Source organism: Argiope bruennichi, chromosome 2 (assembly GCF_947563725.1).
Source record: "Argiope bruennichi chromosome 2, qqArgBrue1.1, whole genome shotgun sequence".
NCBI classification, from domain to species: Eukaryota; Metazoa; Arthropoda; class Arachnida; order Araneae; family Araneidae; genus Argiope; species Argiope bruennichi.
The window spans coordinates 51,528,676-51,553,200 of NC_079152.1; the positions used below are offsets into that span (position 1 = coordinate 51,528,676).

The 24,525-nt window shown below is 31.6% G+C and overlaps 1 protein-coding gene across 1 annotated transcript in view; it reads right to left on the reverse strand.

Annotated features, from left to right (window-relative positions):
* The window catches only part of LOC129958275 (semaphorin-2A-like), a 403,314-nt gene that overhangs the window by 294,274 nt on the left and 84,515 nt on the right, over positions 1–24,525 (reverse strand). Inside the window, exon 3 of the mRNA XM_056070613.1 lies at positions 17,419–17,752. Coding sequence (XP_055926588.1) covers positions 17,419–17,530 — 112 coding nt within the window. The 5' untranslated portion in view covers positions 17,531–17,752. The remainder of the gene's footprint in view (positions 1–17,418; positions 17,753–24,525) is intronic.

Consider the following 24,525-nt stretch of genomic DNA (forward strand, 5'->3'; position numbering starts at 1 on the left):
CGAATGCTAATTTTGGAGACTTCCCGATTTTGATACGTAGGACATGGATTCAGGATGACATGAAACAAGTTACACTCCCCGAACCTCCATATTAGATCAGCGGAAGAATGTTCGACTTTGACGAATTTAACATGCGCCAAACAGCATTCATGACAGATCTTCCTTGAAATTGAGTATCGAAGTCGAGGTTGTCACCAAGTTACTACGGGTCCTAAATATAGTACAAGACAACAAAATTCATAACCTACAGAGCGCTTTAAATTCAAAATAATCACCTATCTCAAATTAAGACCCCCCCTTTTAAATCTTTGTTGTTAAAAGTTTGAAAGTCAATCATACTTTAGTTACGAGAGACAAAGCATTTCAAACACATTATTTCTTTCTGCACGGCCATAAGAGAAAGTTAGAGACCTAAATATTTAATGTATGGCTTTAATGAGAAAATTGGGGAAGAATCTTTCATTAGTTCCAATCTTAATCTAGAGTTCAAATCGAGACACTCAAATCCAACACATTTGCCAAATTCCCATCTTAAAGAGTGGGCCATCTGTCTGCGTAAACAAGGAAAAGGAGTGGAAATGAGAAGTTTAAAAGAGGTAAGTAATCAAAAAAGTTTTAATATTGCATCGCACAGCCGGTGGAAAATTTCTCCAAAGCTGATGGCCGGCGGGTACAATCAGACACTTAAGCCTAATCGGCCATTTTGGAAAGAAATCCAACTGTATGAGGTCTGTTTCAGCACAACAAAGTGGAAAGAAGTCTTAATAGCCCCAATCATAATTTCTAGATCACGCCCCGCGCGAATTCGAGCAGACACCACTCGTTATTAAATGGGCAAGTGTTTCTGCTATTATCCTTCTCCGCCTCTTTCCCATGATGAAAAAGAGCCAATTTTTAATGAGCAGCCATTACGCGGGGAAGGGCAACGGCTGACTACTTCTCCGAATGAGATTTACCACAATAACGGGCCTCACGACATGCCCTCAAGAGCCATCATCTCAGAAAAGCGTGCGAACAGGCTTACGGTACCAATCTTCTAAACGAATAGCAGTCTGGAAGGTAAATAATAAGGGAAGTAATAACAAAATTGTATGTATACTATACACGATTCCCTCCACCTTTTCTTTTTAACAAAAAAAAAAAAAGTTATTTCAAAAATTTCATTAAATGATCATTTAAAAATTTAAGGAAGAACCATGAAGAACAAGAAACGCATAAAATTCCCTACTAAAAGCCACCAGATAATCAGTAGAAAACTAGATAAAAACATGAATGCTTCCACAACATTTTGAAAATTATTAATACGCTACCTAATGTTAATATTTTGTTACAATATCATCAATCTCTTTAAGAACAATAAAAAGTTTTATTTCCTAAAATTTCATTTACTACACAATAGTCTTGGCTGGATAACTTCAATGTATTTAATACTATAGCAGAAAACACAGTACTGAAAAAATTGAGCACTGGTCTTTTTTACATTCTGTTAAAGGAGGTGGTTTAGATTTCACATCATGAAAAGTAAAGAATAATGACAAAAGTTTATGAAATACATGAATAGATAAGTAGCTTATGAAATATAGAAATGATACTCCAAAATTAATACATTAATTTTAGTCTTGAAATTGTTTCAAGGAATAGAAACGTGTATAGATAGCTTAAAAAATTTATGCTGCAAAAAAGCAGATATGGCTGTCAAATACAGAAAGACAATATTAAAATTCACTGAAATAAGAATGGGGACAAGTAATTATGGGCATGTAGTAATTGCAAGAAATTATGTTAAATCTCACATTCCAATAAAAATAATTTAATTGCTTATTTTGTTTGTTTGCAGATTAATCCATAACAAAAAAAATTGTATTTTAAAAGAAATAAACATAAACTAGAGTAATTCAATAAAACAAAGTTTGAAAAATGAATTCAATAAAATAAAAGTGTCCAATCAAATAATTTCTATTACGCTCATCTTCAATACCTAAACTTCCATAGCCATTTTCCTTATTACCGCAAAAATCATCGGGAAAACAGCAACAAGCTATATCCTTGACTCATATTATTCTCATTTTAATAAAATATTCAAACAATAGGCAGTGGAAATATTTTTACTGTTTTTTCTATGAACGTGAAAAAAACAGAAAAGGAAAAGGGTTTATTAATTTGCCAACGGCATCGCAGGGGCGTGCTTCTTTTACCATGACCACTGCCAGAGAGGGAGGGAAGAAAGGGTCAGGTTTAACGACTATCGGAATCCGATAAAAGCAGCACTCCAATGAAAAATCATTTAACTGAGTATCTTCCACCCACTATTTAAATCCCCGTTGCACAAACAGGAAACCTCAGAGGATGGAAATATATATATATATATATATATATATATATATATATATATATATATATATATATATATATATATATATATATATATATATATATATATATATATATATATATTAACGAAAAAAAAATATTTCAACGAATCTTCTAGGAGAAGCTGGGGTGGGAAAAGAAGTTCGATCCTCCCCATGTTAAGGAAATAAATAGACAAATGTATCCCATTCAGCGCCGGTAGGGCAGCAGCAAGAGGTAAGCCATAATCCGGGAACGGTGGAGAGGGCACAAGAAATAATCCGCTTGTTAAACGAGAAAATACATTTTTTTTTTTTTTTTTTTAACTCTTCTATCTCTCTCTAGTTTCACCCTTTTCTTCCTGTTTCTTTTAGTTTCCGTCCGTGGTCTCCGAAATCCGATTTTCCAAAGAACGGGCTAATTTAGTAGGCACTGCCTTATATTTACGCATGAGCTATTTACATCACCCCCCTCCTTTTTCTACCTTCTTTGTTTTTATTCCAGCAAAAGAAATGATGAAAATCATGAACTAGCTATTGCAAGGATGGAAGAAGGGGATGAATCGATTGTTTGCGGTAGATGTTAGGGTGGTATTCAAGGAGTTGGAAGGAATGCAGGGAAAGAAGTCCTAAGGAGGTGGGACGGAGTGATGTGTTGCCCCGTAATCGGTTGGATGGAAAAAGGAGTAACACAGCCAATTATAATGAAATTGCCATACTTTTCAGTAAAATATTTACATTCTTACGAACTGTTATTATTAGGTTACTCTTCTCTTTCCATATTAAATATACCGTCGAATGCGGAAAACGAATATAGTTCGTTTTGATCTGTAAGCTCTATACATTTCCGTATAAAATTTAATAAAAAAATGAACTATTAAATAATGATGTACAAAATTAAAAATTATATAGAATAAAAAATGTGGTTCTCAACTCTAACCTACATTTTTCAACCTAATTTAGGAAGAAAATCTAATATATATTATACAGGGTGATCGCTAAAGCCCTTATGAAGCCTTTAAATTAAAATCAGTGTTTTTTATAGTTAGGGATGTATAATGTACCTATAATAGACTAAGACTAGTTATAACGTCTCAAGCGGCGAAATAAGAAAATTACAAAATGTAAGCTGTGACACTATTAAAACAGATAAAAGTTTCAAAGAATCTCTAAAAATTGCTGGAGATATTTACGATTAAAATTATAAACTTTCCGTGATTTGAAAAAGGACTTGTTCAAAATTGGAAAATGTATTCCTTGTATTATTATACAGTTTTCCCAAGTTAAGCAACGCAGAACTGAAATTTAAGCAGCGAAGAATGTAAATAATATAATAAATACATTTTTTAATTTTAAGATGAACCCTATGTCAAATTAGAGAAAATTCATAATTTTAACAGTAAATACCTTCGCCAATTTTACAAGCAACTCCACGAAACTTTTTCCTGTGTTTTTATTATGGTGCAGCATACATTTTTCTAATTTAACTTTTGGGCGAATTTCGCTTTATTTTTAAAAATTATTTTTGTCACTGCTTTATTTCGCCGTTAGTAGAGCTGTAACACGTCTCCCAACACCGCGATTTACAACAAAAACATGTTTCTGCACTGACTGTACAAAATGCCGTTTTCAATTTAAAGGGCTAAAAAGGGCTTTGCATACACTCTGTATCTTAAGTATGGTTTTCGACGTAGAAAACAACCTTCAAAAGAACCTCATGTCAAATAAATGTGTCTTCACCACAGAAAAAATAAGTGCTTCAAAATTTTAAATGAAGAACTTCCCATAATGACATGAGTAATTTATTAAAAGAATGATAGTAAAAAAAATTGTCCTGGAATCAAATTCTCAAATTAAAATTTCTCTCAATGTTCGTCAATGGATATATTACCATGAGATCCTTGAAATGAAGTATCATAATAAGATTTCAGAATGAATCCGGCACAAATTTGCAGATCTGAAAAAGAAAGCTCAAATTTTCTTTCATTTTCATCCAATTCAACTTACCCCCCCCCCCCACACTACACACACACACAGCTCTTCTTACCAAGTTTATCAGAATTCGTTTCTTACTTTCTTTCCCGAAAAAAATATAAAGTTTAGTAAAACACACACAGATTTCTTCGAAGCATCCAATAAGAAGCCAATCCAATATTTCTTTTCATTTCCCTTCCGTTTCACTAAACAGAAGTTTTCTGAAGAAAGGTTGCTTATTCCTACATTGTATCTTCATAGACAAAATAAAAATCATATTTAGAGAAGCTGTGGTTTTTTTTACTATCATTACTATAATTTATTTATACAATACCAATCTGCAAATATCAGAAGGCATTCAGCAAGAAGCTATCACAAAACATTCAGAATATACAACAATACATACATACATTTTATACAGACAAGTTCGTATAATCTAAATGCAGATGTCGCAGATCGGAAGTGACCTAAAACATGGCACATCCAAATGTTCTATTTACTTTCAAAGCCCAATCCTCTTTTTCACGGAAAACGATCGTAATGGTCTCCGACAAAGAACGCCAATACCCAGAAGGTGATTGGGGCTGCTGCTATCCAATATCCATTGTTGGCAAAGCCAACATTTCTTGCCTTTGTCAAAGGTGTCGAAGGATTTTTTGCCACTCATTGTTAGGTCTGCCGAACAAGGATTCAATAGCGCGGATTTGTCGTTATAACAAAGCTCCCTTTTATCCCAACCGAAAATTCTTGAGCAGACGATTCATGGGTACTGGAATCCGGTGGGTGTTCACATGGAAACGTCATTTTACCGGATAAAGGAAGGCGTTGCAGGATTTAGTCCGACGTGGAATGTGCGTACTGCTACTACTCTCGAAGCATGGATAAAGCAGGGAGATCCTGACAACAAGCCAGATCGTGCATAAAATGGACCCGCAGGCTCAAGGGAAGGAATTGATGCAATCATTAAAGATTTGGGTGATGCTTTTTTTAAAAAAGTTCTTTAGTACAACGATAGAAGATTTCAAAGTACGATTATTATTATTTCTAGGAAAGTCGATTTATATCCTGTGCAAAGAATTGTGATTTTCCTTGCTGTACGAAAAAAATGATAATTCATCTGAAATCTCATCCTTAAAAAAATAATAAAATTTAATTTAATTCTATCAAAAATAACTTTTTTTTCTAATAAATAGTAGCTTATCAATTGAAACAAATAAATATGAAATATTTATCATTTTTTATAACAAAATGCTTCAGATAAACATATAAACGTTATTAACAGCAATAGACATCAATAGGCAATGTAGCACATAAGTGCACTTGAATTCTTAAAATGAAAAAGTATTAAAAAATTAATGTAAACTGATCAAAATTATCATTTTTAAATGGCGAGGTGGGACGAAACAGGCCCCAGTACAGCAAATTAACAGCAAACTTCCAGCATTAACTTCAGCAAACTTAATATTAACTTACAGAAAATTAATTTCATTTATAGTTGATTTACTTTTTTCTCATGTCTCGGAAAAATAGCATATTCGGCATTAAAAGACAAACCTTATTTATCTGCTTTATCGAAATTTAATATATAAATTAAAGTACAACCAAAAAAATTGTAAGTGGCCTCTAGAGAAATTACTATAGTTATATAATATGAGAAATAAGTGTTATAGAATGGCTAATATCTATGCAAATATTTTGAGTCACGTGACAGGCATATAAGTAGCGCAAAAGATGAAAAATGCGAATAAAAGGTATTATAAAGGCGCTATGCAGATGTGCATATATTTTATATAATAAATGATATAAACTAAAGAACGCATGTTGGTAAATTTTTTTCCTGTGGAAGAATTGAGGATAAATTAGAAAAAAGTCCTTCATTCAGGAAACTTGTTAACGGATCCTGTATTGCCGAAAGCTTTGTTTCATTGGATGGATATGGAAAAGATTTTACTATCAGATGTTATGCGTTTGATCGATACGCCGAAAACATTACAAATCATAGTTATATACATATTACAGATAAAATAAAATATCGAAAAAATGTTGATAAATTGGCACAAAGCAGAAAGATAATTAGGAGTCTCGAGAATGTTACACTAAATGATGATCATGAGATTAAACTATGTAGATTTACTTGTCCGACAGCCAGTTCGATGTATTTTATTAAATATTTCCGACAAAAGAAGACAAATGAGTGATACCGTATATTAATCAAACTGAATGATCAGCAGTGTGGAAATGTACTTTTTCCAGGTACATCACCTTATGGATATATGCTTTCTCCAGTACATAACTTTACGTCTCGAAATAAGAAACAAAGAATAAACAAATTTATAATCACGATATTATAGAACCTTATGTAAAAAAGAAATTATTTGAAATTGTTACATATTTATGAAGGATCATATTTTCTGTTATCGTACGGATGCATTGAACTTCTTGAAAGTGAAGCACAGAGGAAATGGAACCGGCTGTACAGTCATCAGACCTTAAAACATAAAATCCAATGCACTTGGGAGAAGCATAATAAACAGCAGTCCACCATCACTTGGCAAAAAAGGATCTTGTATTATCGTTTTTAATTATATTAACGTCCGATTTTGAAGCAACACAAGGATTGCGACTTGTTTTGGATCTTAAAACAAAAACGTTAAAATTTATTTCATTTCCCCTCCTTCTGTAATCTGATCTGGAGTATGTGCAACCGATGTTATGTATACAATTTAATGAATGGCCGTCACATATCTTAATTAAGTACTAAAAAAAACCTTTAATTAAATTCTTATGATCATTTATCTTTCTAAAAAATATAAATCAGTTTATTTTCTGTTTGTATCCGATATTTTCTATGTATTCTCAAAAATTTAATTTTTGTGGCATTATAAATATTGTTTTTTATTTATGCTTCGATTATCATAACAATAGTACTTCCTGAGGGACTGATTTCCTCTTTCCAGAGAAAGTAAATAGAAACAGTTTTTAAACTGTCATGAATGAAAAAACTTAATTCCAAATTAAAAAAAAAAATAACATTAGTTAAAACTCAGAAGAAATCACTTCATAATTTTAACTTTTATGGCAGGAATGAAGAAATAAAATATGAAATAAAAAAATAAGCAAATTAAATAAAAAGTTTTTTAAAACCATTAAGTATTTCTTTGTATTTTTTTCTCCTTCATCTGATATCATATGATATATACATTACTATTTTTAAAAAAAACTATGCAGGGTTAATGCGTGTATTGCTATGTATTCAGATGATTGCTAGTTGAGAGACGAAAAATATCCCTTTACTCAAAAACGGTAAAGAAACCGAAAAGCCATTCATTAGAATTTCCACAAACGATTTGTCTAAAAGTAGAATCAAATAATATTTTTTTAACTTATTTACTATTAATGTGATGTTAATTAAAGTTTTACATTGCTTTTATTTGCCACCATATCACCGTCAAGTGCAATATACATATCTACTATGTTGTAATATGCAAGCGATGCGCCGACCTAGCCAGAAGCCATGATGGAAACTGAAAAGATATAATGGAACTAGAACTTTTGTTGCTTGTTTAATATTGTTAATATGTTCCGTTGTCAGGACAATCTTCTTCACCCACAGCTTAATATTCGTACCCCTACACTATGTCTCCATTAATTTTTACACACAAACGAATTCCACCGCATTCGCTTTCCTAAAAATAGTAGGCGATATAGTACAGATATACAAGCGATATCCTGACCAAGCCATACGGGAAACATGATGAGGTCGCCGCTCGATCAACTTCACCTAGCACGAAGGAACAAACGACGATGGCAATGAATACTTGTAAACAACAAAGAACCCTCCAGAGAAGGCGCATATTGGTATAGAAAAAAAAAAAAGGGGGGGGGGAATTACATATTAAATTATGAAACAAAAATGCATTAAATGTACGTTAATATTTTATATCAGGAGAGAACTAAAGACAAGAGTTCCTAATAGAAGATTTAATGATTGGAATTTTTATGAGTTCTTCGACGTCAAGAGACATCCCATTTCTTGGACATCCGAGTCTGTGTTCTCGCCACAGTGCACAGGGAATGCACAGGCTTTGATCATGTGATTTATATATCCTTCTTCGGTACCACACTGACAATTTGAACTTTTTACCAAGATGTAATAAAAAATTTCATTAAATATTTCGAGCAATACTGGAAAAGCAAACCGAAAGTGTCATTGGTTAGATGACTCGCTTTCTACCAATCACAAAGCGAATGAGACAAAATTTTCATATTTATTTTTTATATAATTGATAGATTACTGTTGTCTTTTCATGGAAATCAGAGTATTAATAAATACCAGTTTTTCTTCAGTTTAAAGTATATATCCGATAATATTCGCACAGACTAATTTTTTGCAATTAGCGCCTCCAAAATCTGCATAATTGTACAAATAAAAGAAAATCGCAATTACTAACATCAACTAACATTTTTTTTTTTTTTAATTTCAACACATTTTGGGGGAAAAAAGTTTTATAATAAAAATGTATTTAATATGAAATGATGAATGTTCATAAATAACCATGCAAAATTCTAAAAACAAAAAGTAGAATTGCGCCAGAGTATCTCTTAGCCTTTACATTCAAGTAAAACAGCAGCTTTTCGGAAGCGCACTTCTGATGGGAAAAAAATTGACGCAAAATTGTTGAAGGAACATAACACTTCTAAATTTCACCGATTTCCGAATTCGAAGGCTGCGGAATCCGCCAACGAGAAACGAAAGGAATTGTCTTCTAAGTGCATCCATCTCGAAGTCCACGGGGATATCCGGATCAATCCGGTTCGGCGTCCATCAGCAGTGCTCATGAGAAATGGATAGTCCCGGGAAGATTACGGGAAATCCTGTGCTTCCCATAAAGGAAACTGGCGGCCATCCCCTCCACTGAATAATTAAAAAAGGTAGACGGTGGCGGAAATAAGAAGGAAACCGAAACTACTCCTGGTATTGCCCTTCGGCAAGCAGGCCAAAGTAGGTCAAGAAGATCGCAGTGTCTTACATAATGGATCGTGCAGTAGCTTAAAAAAAACAACCCTTAGTCTGCTATTTTTAATAACATAGAAATATTTACCTTAGATGAGCAAATTCATTTTTTTTTCCAAAACCAATGCAATTTGCTGGTACATTTTGTTAGAAAAAATTTCCCTTTGAATTTACACGAATGTTGAGTGTTTTGGGAGTAAGCGACTTTTACAAAAATTCAATTCCACATTAAAAAAGTAATAATAATAATTACTCCAACCAATTTAACTGCACCATGTTTACGCAGACGATATGACCACAATCAACCACTCGATCACTGTGGTCTTAAACAAGCTGAACTACGTAAGAGGAAATCCCTATTTCATTAAAAGAATGATATCCAAAGTAAATAAGAAGAAGAAAAATAATCCTTGAACTCAAAAAGATCCTGCAACTGAAGACATTCGTTCTTGAGTTCAATATTTTTCAATTAAAATTTTCAAATGCTGGTGAAAGAGTTTCACTGTAGTATACAGATTTTTTTTGTACGCAAAATTAGTTAATATTAAGATTAGTTAATTATTAGTTATATTAAGAAACACCGACCATTTCTTTTGAATTTCAACAGTTTTAAAGAACGATCTAATTTTCTGAGAGCAATGCAATACTCCCTACCGCCGACACTCTTTTAGTCCGTGAGTACTCATATTAACAGAAAATCGAAAGCAACAATTGACTGGAAGTATGTAAGTGTTTCAAAATGCTTTAAGGAGATGTAAAGAGTTTCATGAAATAAATAAAAACTCCATTATACAGAATATTGATTTTTTCCGTTTCAAACAATTCTTTATCAAATATATATATAGTCGATTCAAAAGTAAACTTAGTGGTAATACACTTTAATATAATACCACACGTAGTTTCTTCACTATTGTTAATAAGAATTGCCAGCGACTTTAAAAATTTTATCCACATTGGAAAACGAATAATCAAATAAAATGGTCGAATTTTGGCATATAAAAAAAATAGAATAATTAAAATTTTTGTTCATTTATCAATGTCAGACCTGTACTCGGGTGTTGGACGCGCCATCTGGTGTCAGAAAAACACCAACTTGGAATATCCAAACCAACAAATTTCGAGCCAAAACGGGAGTCATGAGATTTTTTTGCCAATCACATTACTAGAAAAGGCATTTTTCATGAAGGTATCATTTGCCGAATGCATAGGTAATAAAGAAACAAAATTTTCGCAGTTTTTGGAAAAATGAGATTAAAAAAAATATATCAAAGCAGTCAATTTTTAAGTTACAGACAAAATGAAATGAAAATGTAGAAAATAAAATTTAAATTTACATTAAAAAAATTCTCTCTCAAAACAAACCGTTCAAAAGAGATTTAAAAAATATAGAGATAATGCAAATAAATACTTAAATGTTAACTTTCTTCGACACCAGATGGCCTGCAATCGCAGACATAGATTTAAGAGTATAAGCCAGACACTAACGATACACAAAAAAAACTAACCTACCCTATCATTTGAACAGAAATTTCTTCACGCTCAATCTTGAGAAATTTATTATATTAGCCTATAAACAGAAATTCCGTTTGGAAATATATATCAAGAAAATTTTGGAAAAAAATTCTGAATCGATAAAGTTTCCAATAAAATTATTTCATCATAACATACATAAAAGAGAGAGAAAGATAAACTTGGAGTGCACTTACAAAAGGTTCAAAGGAGAAAAAAATATCAGGAACTCAGTAGAAAAGCTAAAATAACTTCTACTTATATTAAACATGCGCTAACGCAAACAGAGAAGTTAAACATTTCCTCTTCTTCTTCTTTGAGTAACATTTATTTGAGGATAGTCTAGTCAGCAATTTTATATATAAAAATCTACAAAAACTCTTACTTAGCTGAGATTGGAAGCAAAATCAAGAAATCAGCAAGTCTGCATCAGAATTTCTTAAAACTACTAATTTATGACCGTCTTCACATTTATGAAAAAAGTTGGAAATCGAAAAAGTATTTGTCATTTCATTTGGACATATATGATAGAGGGGGGGGGGAGACTAAAGTGAATGTATTCAGAGTTAGAATTTGAATATTCTGCTCGGAGAAAAATATAGAAAAAAAATTTAAGAGGTGGAGAACCTACCAACTACTGTTAAAAATTGTTATAAACATCTTAATATAAGTACATACAACACAAAGTTAGGGGGAAAGGGTGGTGGGGAAGGATCAATGTTATCATTTCTTTTTTAATTTGATTTTATTTCAAGCTACTATAAAATCTACTCTGCCTTGTATAGGTATGCCAGAAAAAGAAAGATAAGTGCTTTTATATCGCACAGCTTTAGAATGCTTATATTCATTTTTTAAAATCTTCAGCTTCAATTAATAATACTCAAATAATTACTAATCTGAAGCTTTCAAATAAACGGTATTCTTAGTCTAATGTTAGGCATATTATATATGACTGCTGGGAGTTTCGAAATATTTAATATTTTATAAAAGATTAAATACTTGTAACAATTCATTATTATTATTATTATTTATTTTTATAATTATTTAATTATTTTTCAATGAAAATTGATAGAAAATCCGATAAATAATAGTACAAAATTGGAATTGAAGTCATTGAAAAAGTAATTCTTTTAATACGATGCAATCAATACCTTGTGAAGTTATGGTAGAAAACATTAAAATGTTTCACACATTTTTCATCTCCTACAGTGGGCTTAGAAGCATCATAATATCGTAGTTAATCCTTCAAGGAGTTAAGAAACATATATGCCACATTTCATTCGAATCCGTCACGAAGTATGTAAATATATTAACAAATACGCAAACATTTATAAATATAAAACGTACATGGTAAAGAAATCGCTCTTATTATGTAATGTCGAATGGCAACAGTCAAATGTAAATAATTCACTATGCGAACATTTCAGGCTGCTACAACAACATTTTCCCAGCTGCACTTAATTCGAAGCGTTACTAATTAATGAAGCTTCGAAACATTATTATATAAGTTTTGGATAGGCCATATTATAAACTTTATTCACTCAGAGGAAAGAAGATTGAAAAGAAATTTAAGAAATAGATGTCATGTGTTTAATCGAGGGTGAGAATAGGCTTAACCATTGACAGCAAGGTAGTTGCTATGACATCGTCTGTCAATGATTCTGCTTCATAACTGAAAACTGATGATCATATCTTCCAAAGCCATTATCTAATTAAAAATGGTTTTTGCACAATCTAAAAATTTGAAAAATTACCTGTTTAATGATATCAATCTCATCACTGTATAATGTTTTTTTTAAATGTAATATATAATTTGAAACAATCATTACATTTTTTTCTATTACTATGAAATTTAAACTCACAAAAATATTCAATTGTGAACTTTTGCGATGAACGATTGCGATGTTAAGATTATATATATTATATTACATAATATAATTGCTTTTCTTTTTATATTAATTCCGAAGTAAGAATTTCACTTCCTTTATGTTTCGTAGTATATACACATTTCAATTTACGCGCGTTATAATTTAATTTATTCAACAAAATTCATGACTTTCGGTCTTCGCAAGTAATAAGTTAAAATTTTTAATTCAAAGTATGCATTCTACATTAAGTGAAAAAATAAGTAATTAAGTAAAACGCATAATAAAATTAAGTTAAACGTTAAATAAATATTAAGTAATAACGTAAAAAAAATCAATAATCTGGGAGAGCAATATGGTAATAAGTTCAATAGATAAAGAGAGAGAAAGAGAATACTGAGAAGAGAATTTTTTTGAAGGATGAAACCCCATTCCTTCATATTTTCTAAAATTAATTCTTCAGATGATAGGTTCTTTTCAGGCATATTTCAATTCTAACCACTGTATTTATTATCACTGAGTAACTTCATTTCATTAAAGATATTTAATAAAATTATTGAAATGAAGCTCCCTTTCTGAATAAATTTTTACTTTTAAATATTGAAGTCATCTAACAGAAGTGTGAGCTGACAATATCAAAAGAGGCCTGTTTGAAGTTGGACCCACGAATTAAGAAACTTTAGTTTGTGTAATAAATCAAAAAGTTTTCTTCAATCGTTTCCTTGCTGTATATAGAAAAAATTATGTTTTATTGGAATGGAAAAATAGTCCAACTTCTAGTCAGCTCATGATTTTTGAAAATAGAAATAAATTTAGAAAATAATTTACATATAGCTATTAAAAAATACCTCTTAAAACATCAGTTCTTCCGCGGTGTAAAACTGGGGGGAAAAAAATTTTTTTAAAGATATTTTTTAAAAAATCCGTCGTTTGCAGCCGAATAAATGATAAATTTTGAAGAGAAAACCATGTGTCTCAAAAGTATAATTTAACATAAAACTAAAATTTGGATTAACAAAAACAATTTAACGAACATGCACGATTTAAAACAATTGTTCCATATTTTTAGATTCTTTTGGAAAAGAATAAAGAGTGTAAAGTAAAATCAATAATATTTTAGTATAATAACGTTTATTGGTTGGATACAACTTGCAAATCAAATGATGCATAATTTGTTCAAAATAGTCTACAGGCTAAACCAATCGACCAACAACATTTCGATACAATTCGAACAAAACAACAATACTATGAATAATCAATAGTTCTCGTGCGAAGAAGTAAAAACAAATATTATTTTTCTGATTATTATTAACAAAAAAAAAATGTAGCATATTTAAAAACATAAGAATATTTAACGTTAGAATGTTTTTAGTAATCTTTCGATAAATAATCAGTTTAAAAAGTCGTTATTCACAGAATGTAATCAAGTCCGATGAAAATAAGTAGAAAAACATTATACGGACAAGATATTCATCTTTTTCTTTTTTTTTACTAGCCACAATACATTCACTGCTCCGTCTGGTATTGAATTATTCCACGAAATATATAAATGTATTAAATTTTCGTGATATATTTATATATATCAAGAAATATATTTCCATGTATGAAAGACAAAGCATTATAATTTTTTGAATTTTTATATTCAAATCTTAATGGATATCAGGACCTTCAATTCTAATTAATAATTAATATAACACTTTCGGATAAACAACATTTTTAATCTTACCGTTCAGATAAGAGTTTCTTAGTTTTACCGTATAAATGAAGATTGCATACATTTGCCGCATATATTTTGTCGCGGAAGAAGTAAAAAGTGTTTAAGATTTGATTTTAGCAAACTTAAATTTTAGCTTAAACAATTTTAAGCGAAAACCACCTAAATGATTCTTTAGTCACAGATATTTATTGCTCTCGATTTAATTGTTATGCAAGAATACATGTAGATGTCTTACTATTAAAGGTTACTAAAACTATACTTACAATAATTATAAAATTCAGGTAATGCTGAAATAAATAATTTTCACAGAACAAGATTCATCGTCCATTCAACACTGCTGTAAACAATATATTTTGAAAATATTTTTGATTGCATTTATTTTTTAAGGAAATATTTTTGATTTCCTTTTGCAACAACACTGTCAAAAACATTCGCATTCATACTATTTTAGGTGTCGTGATTTCATATTCTCTTTGTTGTTTAATCAAACAATAATAATAAACAGTTCTGGAATTTGGATTGCTGGATTGATGATATGACAGTAAAAGTTAACAGAAGGAGAGGTAAGGGCAATCCCGAGTGCTAGATAATTCGAAGTTAAACAGAATCAAATATATGTCGCTTGTAAAAATTAGAAGAAAAAACTCCTTTGGCGCACACTTTAAAAAAGTATGACTTTCAATTAAATATATAATATTCTATAAAAGCTGAAAAATTTAAGGAGTGAAATTTTTATTCAATCGGCACAAGCTGCGAAGCAATTATTAAAATGGCATATGACATGACAACTGAGCGCATAAAAATTAAAAGCTGCTAAATTAATTAAAATATGAGACAAAACTAAGCAAAACAATAAAAAAAAAAATGTAAAAAGCAGTATTTTTTTAAAAAAGTAAATTCATATAAATAGATATTTAAATTACGACACAATAAGAACAAAAGTGAAAATAACTAAAGAAAAGAGTCAAGGGGAAAACATTTCCAAAGAAAGGCAGCGAGTGAGTGGTAATTGTGATTAAATATTAAAATATATTTAATAGTTCATCAAAGAAAAGAGTCGTTACAAAATTAAATTATAAATTAATGAAATATAATAAAATAATTTTAGTATAAATTAATTTTCAAAAATTGATAAAAATTAGAGAAATTTGAAAAAGAAATTGTTGGTGAAAATAGTTTTTGTACGATAATAATGTTCCGAAGTTATAGAAGAAGACTGAAAATTATTCTTAATTTCCTTTACCTTCGGGGGGGGGGGAAGGAAGAAGCTTTGCAATTTTTTAATAGGGTAGCAAATTCTTTCAGGTGCCAAAGGTTATAGATGAGCTCCAATTTTGTTCGATGGAACAAAATGGTGAGATGTGGAACTGTGTGAAGTTCAGACAATCAGAGAATTTTATTTATTTGAGGACTTCATACATATTTATATTATTTCTTTATATTTTGATGTATTTAATTGTATAACGAGTTTTTTCCCACTTGTAAACAGAAACATGAAATCTAATGAAATTCATATTATTAAAATAAACATAATTTATTTTGATTCTGGACGCTAAATGTTATTAGCTCACCCACACCCCTTGATCGTACAAAATTAGTAATTGATATAAAAGAATTTCGGCCAAAATTTTAAAATTCTAAATTTAAAAAAGTCAATTAATATAGAACAATCAATTAGAACAATGGAATGTTCACACATGTATATACACATGTTTATATTTCGAATTAATTTTTATATAAAATCAGTATCTATTCATTTTACTAAGACAATGAAATACATACTAAAGCAGTTAGCAGATTATAAATAGATAACTGAAAACAACGTAGGCATATAAAATTTAGCTTCGTTCTTTGATTTCGCCCTATAAAAACACTACTGACTCCATTAATAATCATTTCATTACATTTTAAACGACACATAGCAAATAAATTCTGAAACAAATTATCTGTACTCAAAATGGATATCTTATCATGTAAACCATTTAGACGAAGCCTTCAATATTTAATTCATTTACTTATTTTTATATGATTAATAGTACATATTTTTAATTACATTTGAAAGACATTAAAATGATTTTTCCCATTTCCGATAAATACAATGCAATGAAACATTTTTTTAAAGAAAATATTATAAAAAGTATTTTCTGAGTTTCGTAAGATATTTCTGTAAAACTTCAAAAATACACATTTACCATTGTTGACTGCTACAGTAGACAAACTATACAAACATGGATCTGTATTATTTGTTTACTTGTAAATACTAACTAAATCAATAAGTCTGGTACTGAGATACATGCCCTCCGGCAGATCCAAAAATATAGAGAAAATACTTTTTTAAATTTTTTGAAACAGGAACAATCGGAACTAAAGGTAAGAAATGATACATTTGGTTGATACAAAAATAAAACGGTAACTTCAAGAATAGCAAATGCGCACATTTTTTTAAATGAAAACTTTTCGATAGGAAATTTCGAAATTCCTAAAAGAGGGCGCAACTAATATGAAATTTCTGAGTGGGTTTTTAATAACACAAGGATGAGAAGGACTGAGTTACATATTATGCAAAAGGCGAACAATAGAATTTCAGCTATCCCAATTGTAATATTTTTTTCTTTGATTCAAGTTCAAAATTAAGTTACAGTTATAGAAAAAGGCAAGAGTTAGCAAACAGAATTCCTCGGAATAAAATCAAGAAAAGACAGTAAAACAATGGTCTATGATCGATATATTCAAGCAGCGAGATTTTAATACTGTATGGAAGTATACAGAGTATGAATAGCATTATTTTTTCAGTACTAATTAATATGTCATAAAAAATTTTTATTCGTCTTCATCCACAAGAAATAACTCTCTTTGACTATCCGGATCGTGTTTAATACAAATAATAGGAGTTCTACCACAGTAAAAAATGCATTCCATCTGTTATTTGTTTTTTAGTGGTTAACCACTATGGTAATTTGTGAAAAAAATCATAAAAAGGAAACCACGTACCTGGAGCTACTCTGTGGTCTGGATGCGATACGAAATAGTGCGGGTTGGTAGCAGCCCACAATGGCACGATAAGGGCCCAGAGAATCCACGGGCCCGTCAAGGTGGAAGCCATGCCTCCGACAACACACCAAACGGACTAGCAAGGCGAACTGCTGGTCGGATCCGTTCCGCTGGTTTTTCGGCTTTTTTTTCCCCTTTCCTCTTTTCTTTCTTTTCTTTTTTGGTTTTTCTTTCTCCCCACCTCAGGGCAAAGGTACCCTAGGGATAGGCGGGGCTATCGGCTGCTGCTTCTTCCACTAGCAAGGCGCTCGCATGGGGTCTTGGTGTCGGAAACCTAGAGAACAAAGGAACGTGTTTAGAGTACAGCAATGACAGCTCAATTTCGCGTTGGGTGTTACGCGTTCGGCAGTAAATTCGCCTTTGTTGTGCATGCCGGGGCTGTTTGTTATCGCCCGCTTCGTTAATGTTTTCTTGCTTTATTTACTTTTATGTTCTTCTTCCTCACCCTCTCCCATCTTTTTCTTAAAGGTGGATTCTCGCTTTACTGCTCCGACGAGCACTTAGAAGCTTTTATTTCAGCAATAAAAATTCCTTATCTTAATTTTATTAATTAAACCGGAAAAATGTTAAGAACCTAGAGTCGTCTAGCTCTTGATTACATTTTTTTGGACTTATTATTTTTTGAACAAGGTTTTAGAAGAGATTGGATTATGATTTTTTAAAGAGTTTGGGAAGGAAAAAAAATCCTTCACCCTCTCCCCAACTCTTTGCACACCCACTTGAGGAACACATTCATTTGCACCTTTTTGTTTCGCTCTCTTTTTTTCCCTCCCTTCCACATTTTTCTTCTTTTTCTGTTTCCTTGAAAGCTTCTTCGCGCAAGGGAGGAAAAAAATATAGCTTAGTTTCGCGTATCTTGGTGGAAAATGAAGTTTTAATGAACTGAGTCCCAACTAAAAGGAGAGAGAGAAAAAAAATTATTTTTTTCCCCTGTAAGTTGAGAGTATAGCATTTTATAGAAGAGAGGCGTGAAAGTAACAAAAAGAATATTTGTAAAAAGCATAAAGACACTAACTCATTTTATTTAAAGTAAGGGTAAAAAAGTGCCCATAAGTGAAAATTAAGCGTAAAAATCTTCCTGGCAATTTAAACACGAAAAAATATGTTTCAATATGATTTTAAATGCTATCAAAATTATAAAGTAGATACTTATTTGTTATTCCTATGCAAAAAACTTGCTGCATTTTTTTTTTTTATCTGATAAATAAGCAGTAATTTTCTATTGAAATGCTCCCAATTAATGGCCAATATTAGGCGAAAAATAATGATAGAAAGAATGGGACGAAATTGCATGACAACAACTAATAATTGTTATTGCTGCATTTTGAAAATGAATTAAATTAACATCAAGTATATATACAACTAACATTGGAATTTAAAAGTTAGAGGTAGATGCATCGCAGAGTAGCGTAGCAACTGGAGCTTTAGATGCCTCGGGTGCCTTAGAGAACGACGCTATATGGACGAAACTTTAGTGCTTAAATGGCACTTTTAAGTATTGGGAGTGCTATTACTTGAAAAAACTAAGTATATAACACATCATTGAATTTTTACAAGAAGTGACAAACAATTACTTCTTAATAATGAATATCCTTCTTCACAAACGTCATACAGCATTCTTGATCAATAACATTGGTCAAATATAGCATATGATATTTCGGATCAATAATATGTTAATGGAACAACCCTGAAATGCAGGAGTTAAAAATGTAAAAATATCCCTTTGAAAACGATGAGAACTATTTTTAGATACATTCGCAATGGATTGGAAAGTTTGATCCAATAATTTACAAGAATCGTTTAAAGAAGGTTTTCTGACAAAGGTATCAGGTTCTAGCATATTTGTAAAATATTGAATATGTTTTAAACGAAAATTATTAATCAGACTTAATTTGGTTTTGAAGTGAAAAGCACAAGCAGGAAACTCATAGTAAGACTGAGTACTGCCTCTTCGGATGAGTCATTTTTACCACTGCCAAAGAAGGACATATTAGTTAAATTAAAATGGTAGGATGCGAACAAATTTCATAAAATAGAATAAAGTGTAAAGAAACTAATAAAAAAGAATAGAGACTAAAAGAAACGAGACATGTCCAATAAGACGATACTTTCAGCAGATCTTTAAGTTGTGTTAAGAAAAAGTACAATTCGTACAGTTACTGCCGAGTCTGTTATCAGGTTCAAGATACCGTGGTTTTTATGGCAATAACCGTTTTTCCCCCCTCGATAAAATTTTACTTTAATTTGGTAGATTAAACCGCAGACTTAAGTTTCTAAGAGATATAAGAGGGTATAGTTTCTGAAAGGTTTACAAGGATGGCATCGCAGCCAACATTATAGTTACACTCATGTTAATCCAGCATAACATTCGAGTTTTCCACCTAATTATGAGTGTACAAATTATATTTTTAGAACAATAGGGCCTTGGAACTTTGACATCATATAAATGCACCGGCCATTATAACACCATTAGCGATGTTGGAAATATGAAGTCCATATAAAACATTATTTTATATTGTCACAAATCCGCAATGTTGCTTCTCCGCACCATTAGTCCATCGTAGGGAAGACCGGATCAGCTCTATTGGATGCTGATCGGATGCCGGATCAATGATCCCCGGGCTTAACGGCAAACCTCGCGACAAAATGAATGATACAAGAATCTTCAAGAATTTTGGCGATAGAACCAATAAGAGTTAAGGCCGAAGACAGTTGTGTATTTGCGAAGCGTAAGCGTTGAGTGGAGCTCAAGCGATTGATGAATTGAGCTTTGTGCCGTATCTTGGAGTTTATTTTAAAAGCAGTATCCAGTCGTGTGTGGAGTAGTCAGTCGTGTAGTAGTGAGTCGGCAGTTTGATACAGCTAAAGAGAGGAGACAAGAGAGAATAGCAGGCGCTTGGAGGAGACACCAGAATAGTTACATAGATTCCCTCCTCCTGCTGAATTCTGTCTGCCCGCTTTGTATGCTGTGGTTGTTGTTTACTACTGATTACTAATTGTGGGCTGCTATTTGTTCTATGCTGCTGTATGTTGCTTGTGTACAACTGGGCTTTGTTTTGTCATCTGTGTATTGTTAATAATAATAATATATTGTATAATAAATCTGTGTATTGTATAAAATATCTTGTCATCTGCCTTTGTATAAATAAGCATCGTCATTTATTATTGATTCCTGTTTACTGTTTGACAGTATACACCCACTACAAGCGAACCCGTCGTCGAGTTTTAGGGGAATAATTACCGTAACAATATTCCCAGATAACAGCAAACCCACTCTTAGAGATAGAGGAAAAGAAAGCTGAATGCGTGAAAGTTTCGTAAATGTTCACTGTTCACACATTTTAATACGAGTTTTAAAAATATTTTTAAACAAATTTCTAATGTATCTTGTGTTGAAAAAAATCAAAATGGAGAGTAAAATTTTAAAAGGATACAGAAGGAAAAATGTGTTAATAACTCAAACCATGGCAATCCTTGGCTTTATGAAGCAAATAATGCTATTCATTTGTGCAGGCACAAAAGTTTCGTAGCATGATCATCATATAATAATGTGAAAAAATATAGAAAAGTTGGAGCAGATTTCATAGAAACTATTGGCAATCATTTGATTCAATTCCTATAGAGATCTGATTTCTTTAAAAAAAAAAAAAAAAAAAAATCCTTGATTAATCCATACAATGTCTTCAAAAGCTTCGTATTTCTTGGATCAGAGAAATGTGAGAGCAATTTCGTTTTCTTCTCTGATCTCAACGTTTTTATCCTGAAATCCAAAACCCCCCTTTTAGTCTGAATGGTGGAAATATCACATAGGGTAGATTCCCATTTCCGTTATTTAAACCATTTCCATTACATATATATATAAAAGACGATTGAATAAAAAAGAAAGAAGATACCTTTCAATCGCGGTTGACAAAAAAAAAAAAAAAAATCTCTTCAATTCTGGACATTATTTCATTTCAAAAACAATATAATAGAAGGAAGAAAACGGTAAAAAGGAAGTGGAGGGGAAAAACCGATTAGCCTACGACGGAAACGATACCATTATTTAGAAGCATGAAGATTGAAAGAAGACAGAAAAAGAGAGACGAGAAAAGATGCACTAATTAGCATTAAAAAACAAAAAATCTTACCATTTGATATCGGCAAGGAAGCCATGAAACACTCTTCTCGTAATTCGTCCTTTTTTAATGCAATTAATAATTATCCATTATTCTTCGACATGCACGCACGCACACACACACGATGATCGTTGGGTCCTTTTAAGCCCTTTAAATTCAAAACAGTTTCTCATATGGTCAGAGAAATAACGTCACCATAGTAAAGTAATTATAATGAACGTATTGTAACACATTACAACAACCCCAAGCGTCGAAATAAGGAAGTTAAAAATAAGTTTAAAAAATAATAATAAATAAATAAATAGTTTAAGTTTATAAAGTTTAGTTAGGAAAATGTACTCTTTAATATAATGAAAATACGTGTAACATTTTCGTGGAGTTATATTTAAAACTAGAGGAGATATTTGTGATTAAAATTATGAACTTTCCATAACATGAAAAAGGGTTCGTTCTTAATTGAAAAAATGTATTCTTCGGTATTGCCAAACAGTTTTTTCGAGTTAAGTAATGGCGAAGTAAAATTTAAGCAACAAAGAAATAAGCAAAAATAATAATAATAAATCTTAAAAAAAAACGGACTTGGGGTTGGGGATCTGACGATACATTTTTCAACTTTAGATGAACTCTTTTTCAAATCATGGAGAATTCATGATTTTAATCACAATATATTTCCGCCAATTAAAACTCCATGAGACTTTTTTCTGTGTTTTTATTGTGGTACGGCATATATTTTTCTAAGAGAATTTTTCTACCGGTCTCCTTTAATTTTTCAGTCATTTATAATAACTTCTCTCTTTCTCCGCTAGGGACGTTGTAACTAACTCAATAACTCGTAATTTGGTCTCAATCCATTTAGCATAGTAACTTTACTGTAGGTTATTTCCTTTATTGTTTTGAATTTAATAAGCTTAAAAAGAATTTACCAATCACCCTGTATATGTGAAATGTCTAAATGAATTTAAACACAATAGAAAAAAAAATTTGATCTTCTTGAGAAACAGTACAATCGGATCTAGTTTTCAAAACTATAGACACAAACAGAACTTAAACACTATGTCCATCATAATAAGTTGCGCTATTACATTAAGATAAATTTCCATCCGATTTTCGTAAATTTCTGACATGTAACTAATGTTAAAAATATCTTGTTTATTTGTTGCTTTCGCATGCTAAATATTTTTTTTTTTTTTTCAAAAATAGTTGTTAGATTAAAGCTGAAAAAATGAACCATAATTTTCCCCCCGGAATTTTATAAATGATTGAAAATAAATATTTTTCTTTCCTTCCTTTTATTTGTTTTAATTAATATTTAATAACTTATTTAATGTAGATTTAGTTTCTTCAATTCTCTTCTGCACATGGTAGAGCAAAAGACAACCAACAAAAGACAACAAGCTATAAACTGATCAAAATTTACCATAGAATTTAAGGCTATCTTGTTTTGGTAGCTTAGCAGACGCCCACAACGACAAAACAAAACTTCATGTACATTGCTTCTACGAACCGAAACGAAATTTCCGATTTTTCATGAAGATTGCAGAAAATGTTGTGGTCTGCTTACTGTGCGAAATCAAGATTAAAAACCGACATGGGATGAAAAACAAAGGTTCACTTAATAGTTACTAGTCATCGATAGTTCAAACTCACTACACAGTATTTGCATTAACGATTTTATTATTTTGAGTGCTTTCTCATATATGCATAGAGTTACAAATACCGTAGTAATGTGGGACAAATATGATCATAATAAAATCACTTCTATTCGTGCTATTGATGGATAAATAAGGCAACCATCAGGAGCAGTAAGAAGAAATAACGTAGGATAATCTGTTTTCTCTTGCCCACAAAGTGTTAAAGGAATCTTAGAAGTGGCAATCAGCTATTTTCCACATAAATACATGACAGAGCTCTAACATGGTGAAATGAATATGAATGGCTGGATCGGTATAAAGCACGACGACGGTTCAAGCATGTCGCCAAATTCTACTAAAAGATTAACGATCAGCACGCGAAAGATAACGTAGTATAAATCAAGAATCAGGAACGATGTGGTCCCGTCAGTTCCGCAAATCGATTAAGAACAATCTATCACGTTGTTTATGGCAAAGTTGGGTTCTATTTAAGTCTGTATGGAATCGTTTGCCGTGGAGTATGTGCAGTCAGTATACTGACGTGTGTCGAAGTTTATTCTACTATAATACCCTATCAAGTTGAAAATGAGGTATTCATACAGAGAATACCTCATAAGGGAAGATCCATTATTGCGCGTCTGAAACCTCAAATCAAAATTTGGATTGGTTTGGTTATATTAACGTCCCGTTTGAAGCAACACTAGGGCTATTTTGGGACGGCCCTCGTAATTCTGAACCGCGGTCAGATGACGAGGACGACACCAGAGCTGGCACCCCCCTCTCCACACCACACCACACCAGCGGAAGGACGTTTGGTCAAGACGGATTTAACGTGCAACAGACTCCCTTACACGACGGTTCTTCGGTGGAATAGGGTCACGAACCTGAAACCCTCCGATTCCGAAGCCGAGACCTTACCACCAAGCCACCGCGGCCCATCAAAATTTGGAATTGTGACACTTAATTTCATCAACGGAAAGGGGGGGGGGGCGTAAGATTAAATCGTCATAATAAAAAGCACTTCTGATATATTTTTGTGTAATTTCCATAAATGGCTGAGCTTATTCTTGCCACCATTAGCTATATAAATCTCTACAATTCGATTTTCACCCTGAACGACTTTGTATCGAACCCCTTTAAACTGTATTTAACTCTTCAAACCTGCATTTTTCTTTTAAAAAAAAATTAATGGTAAATTGTTTTTTGTTTTTTTTTTAATCCCCCTGCTTTCTGAAGAATACACAATTCTGTAAACATGCGAGCGGAATGCTTCGCATGTTGTATAAAAATGATCAGCC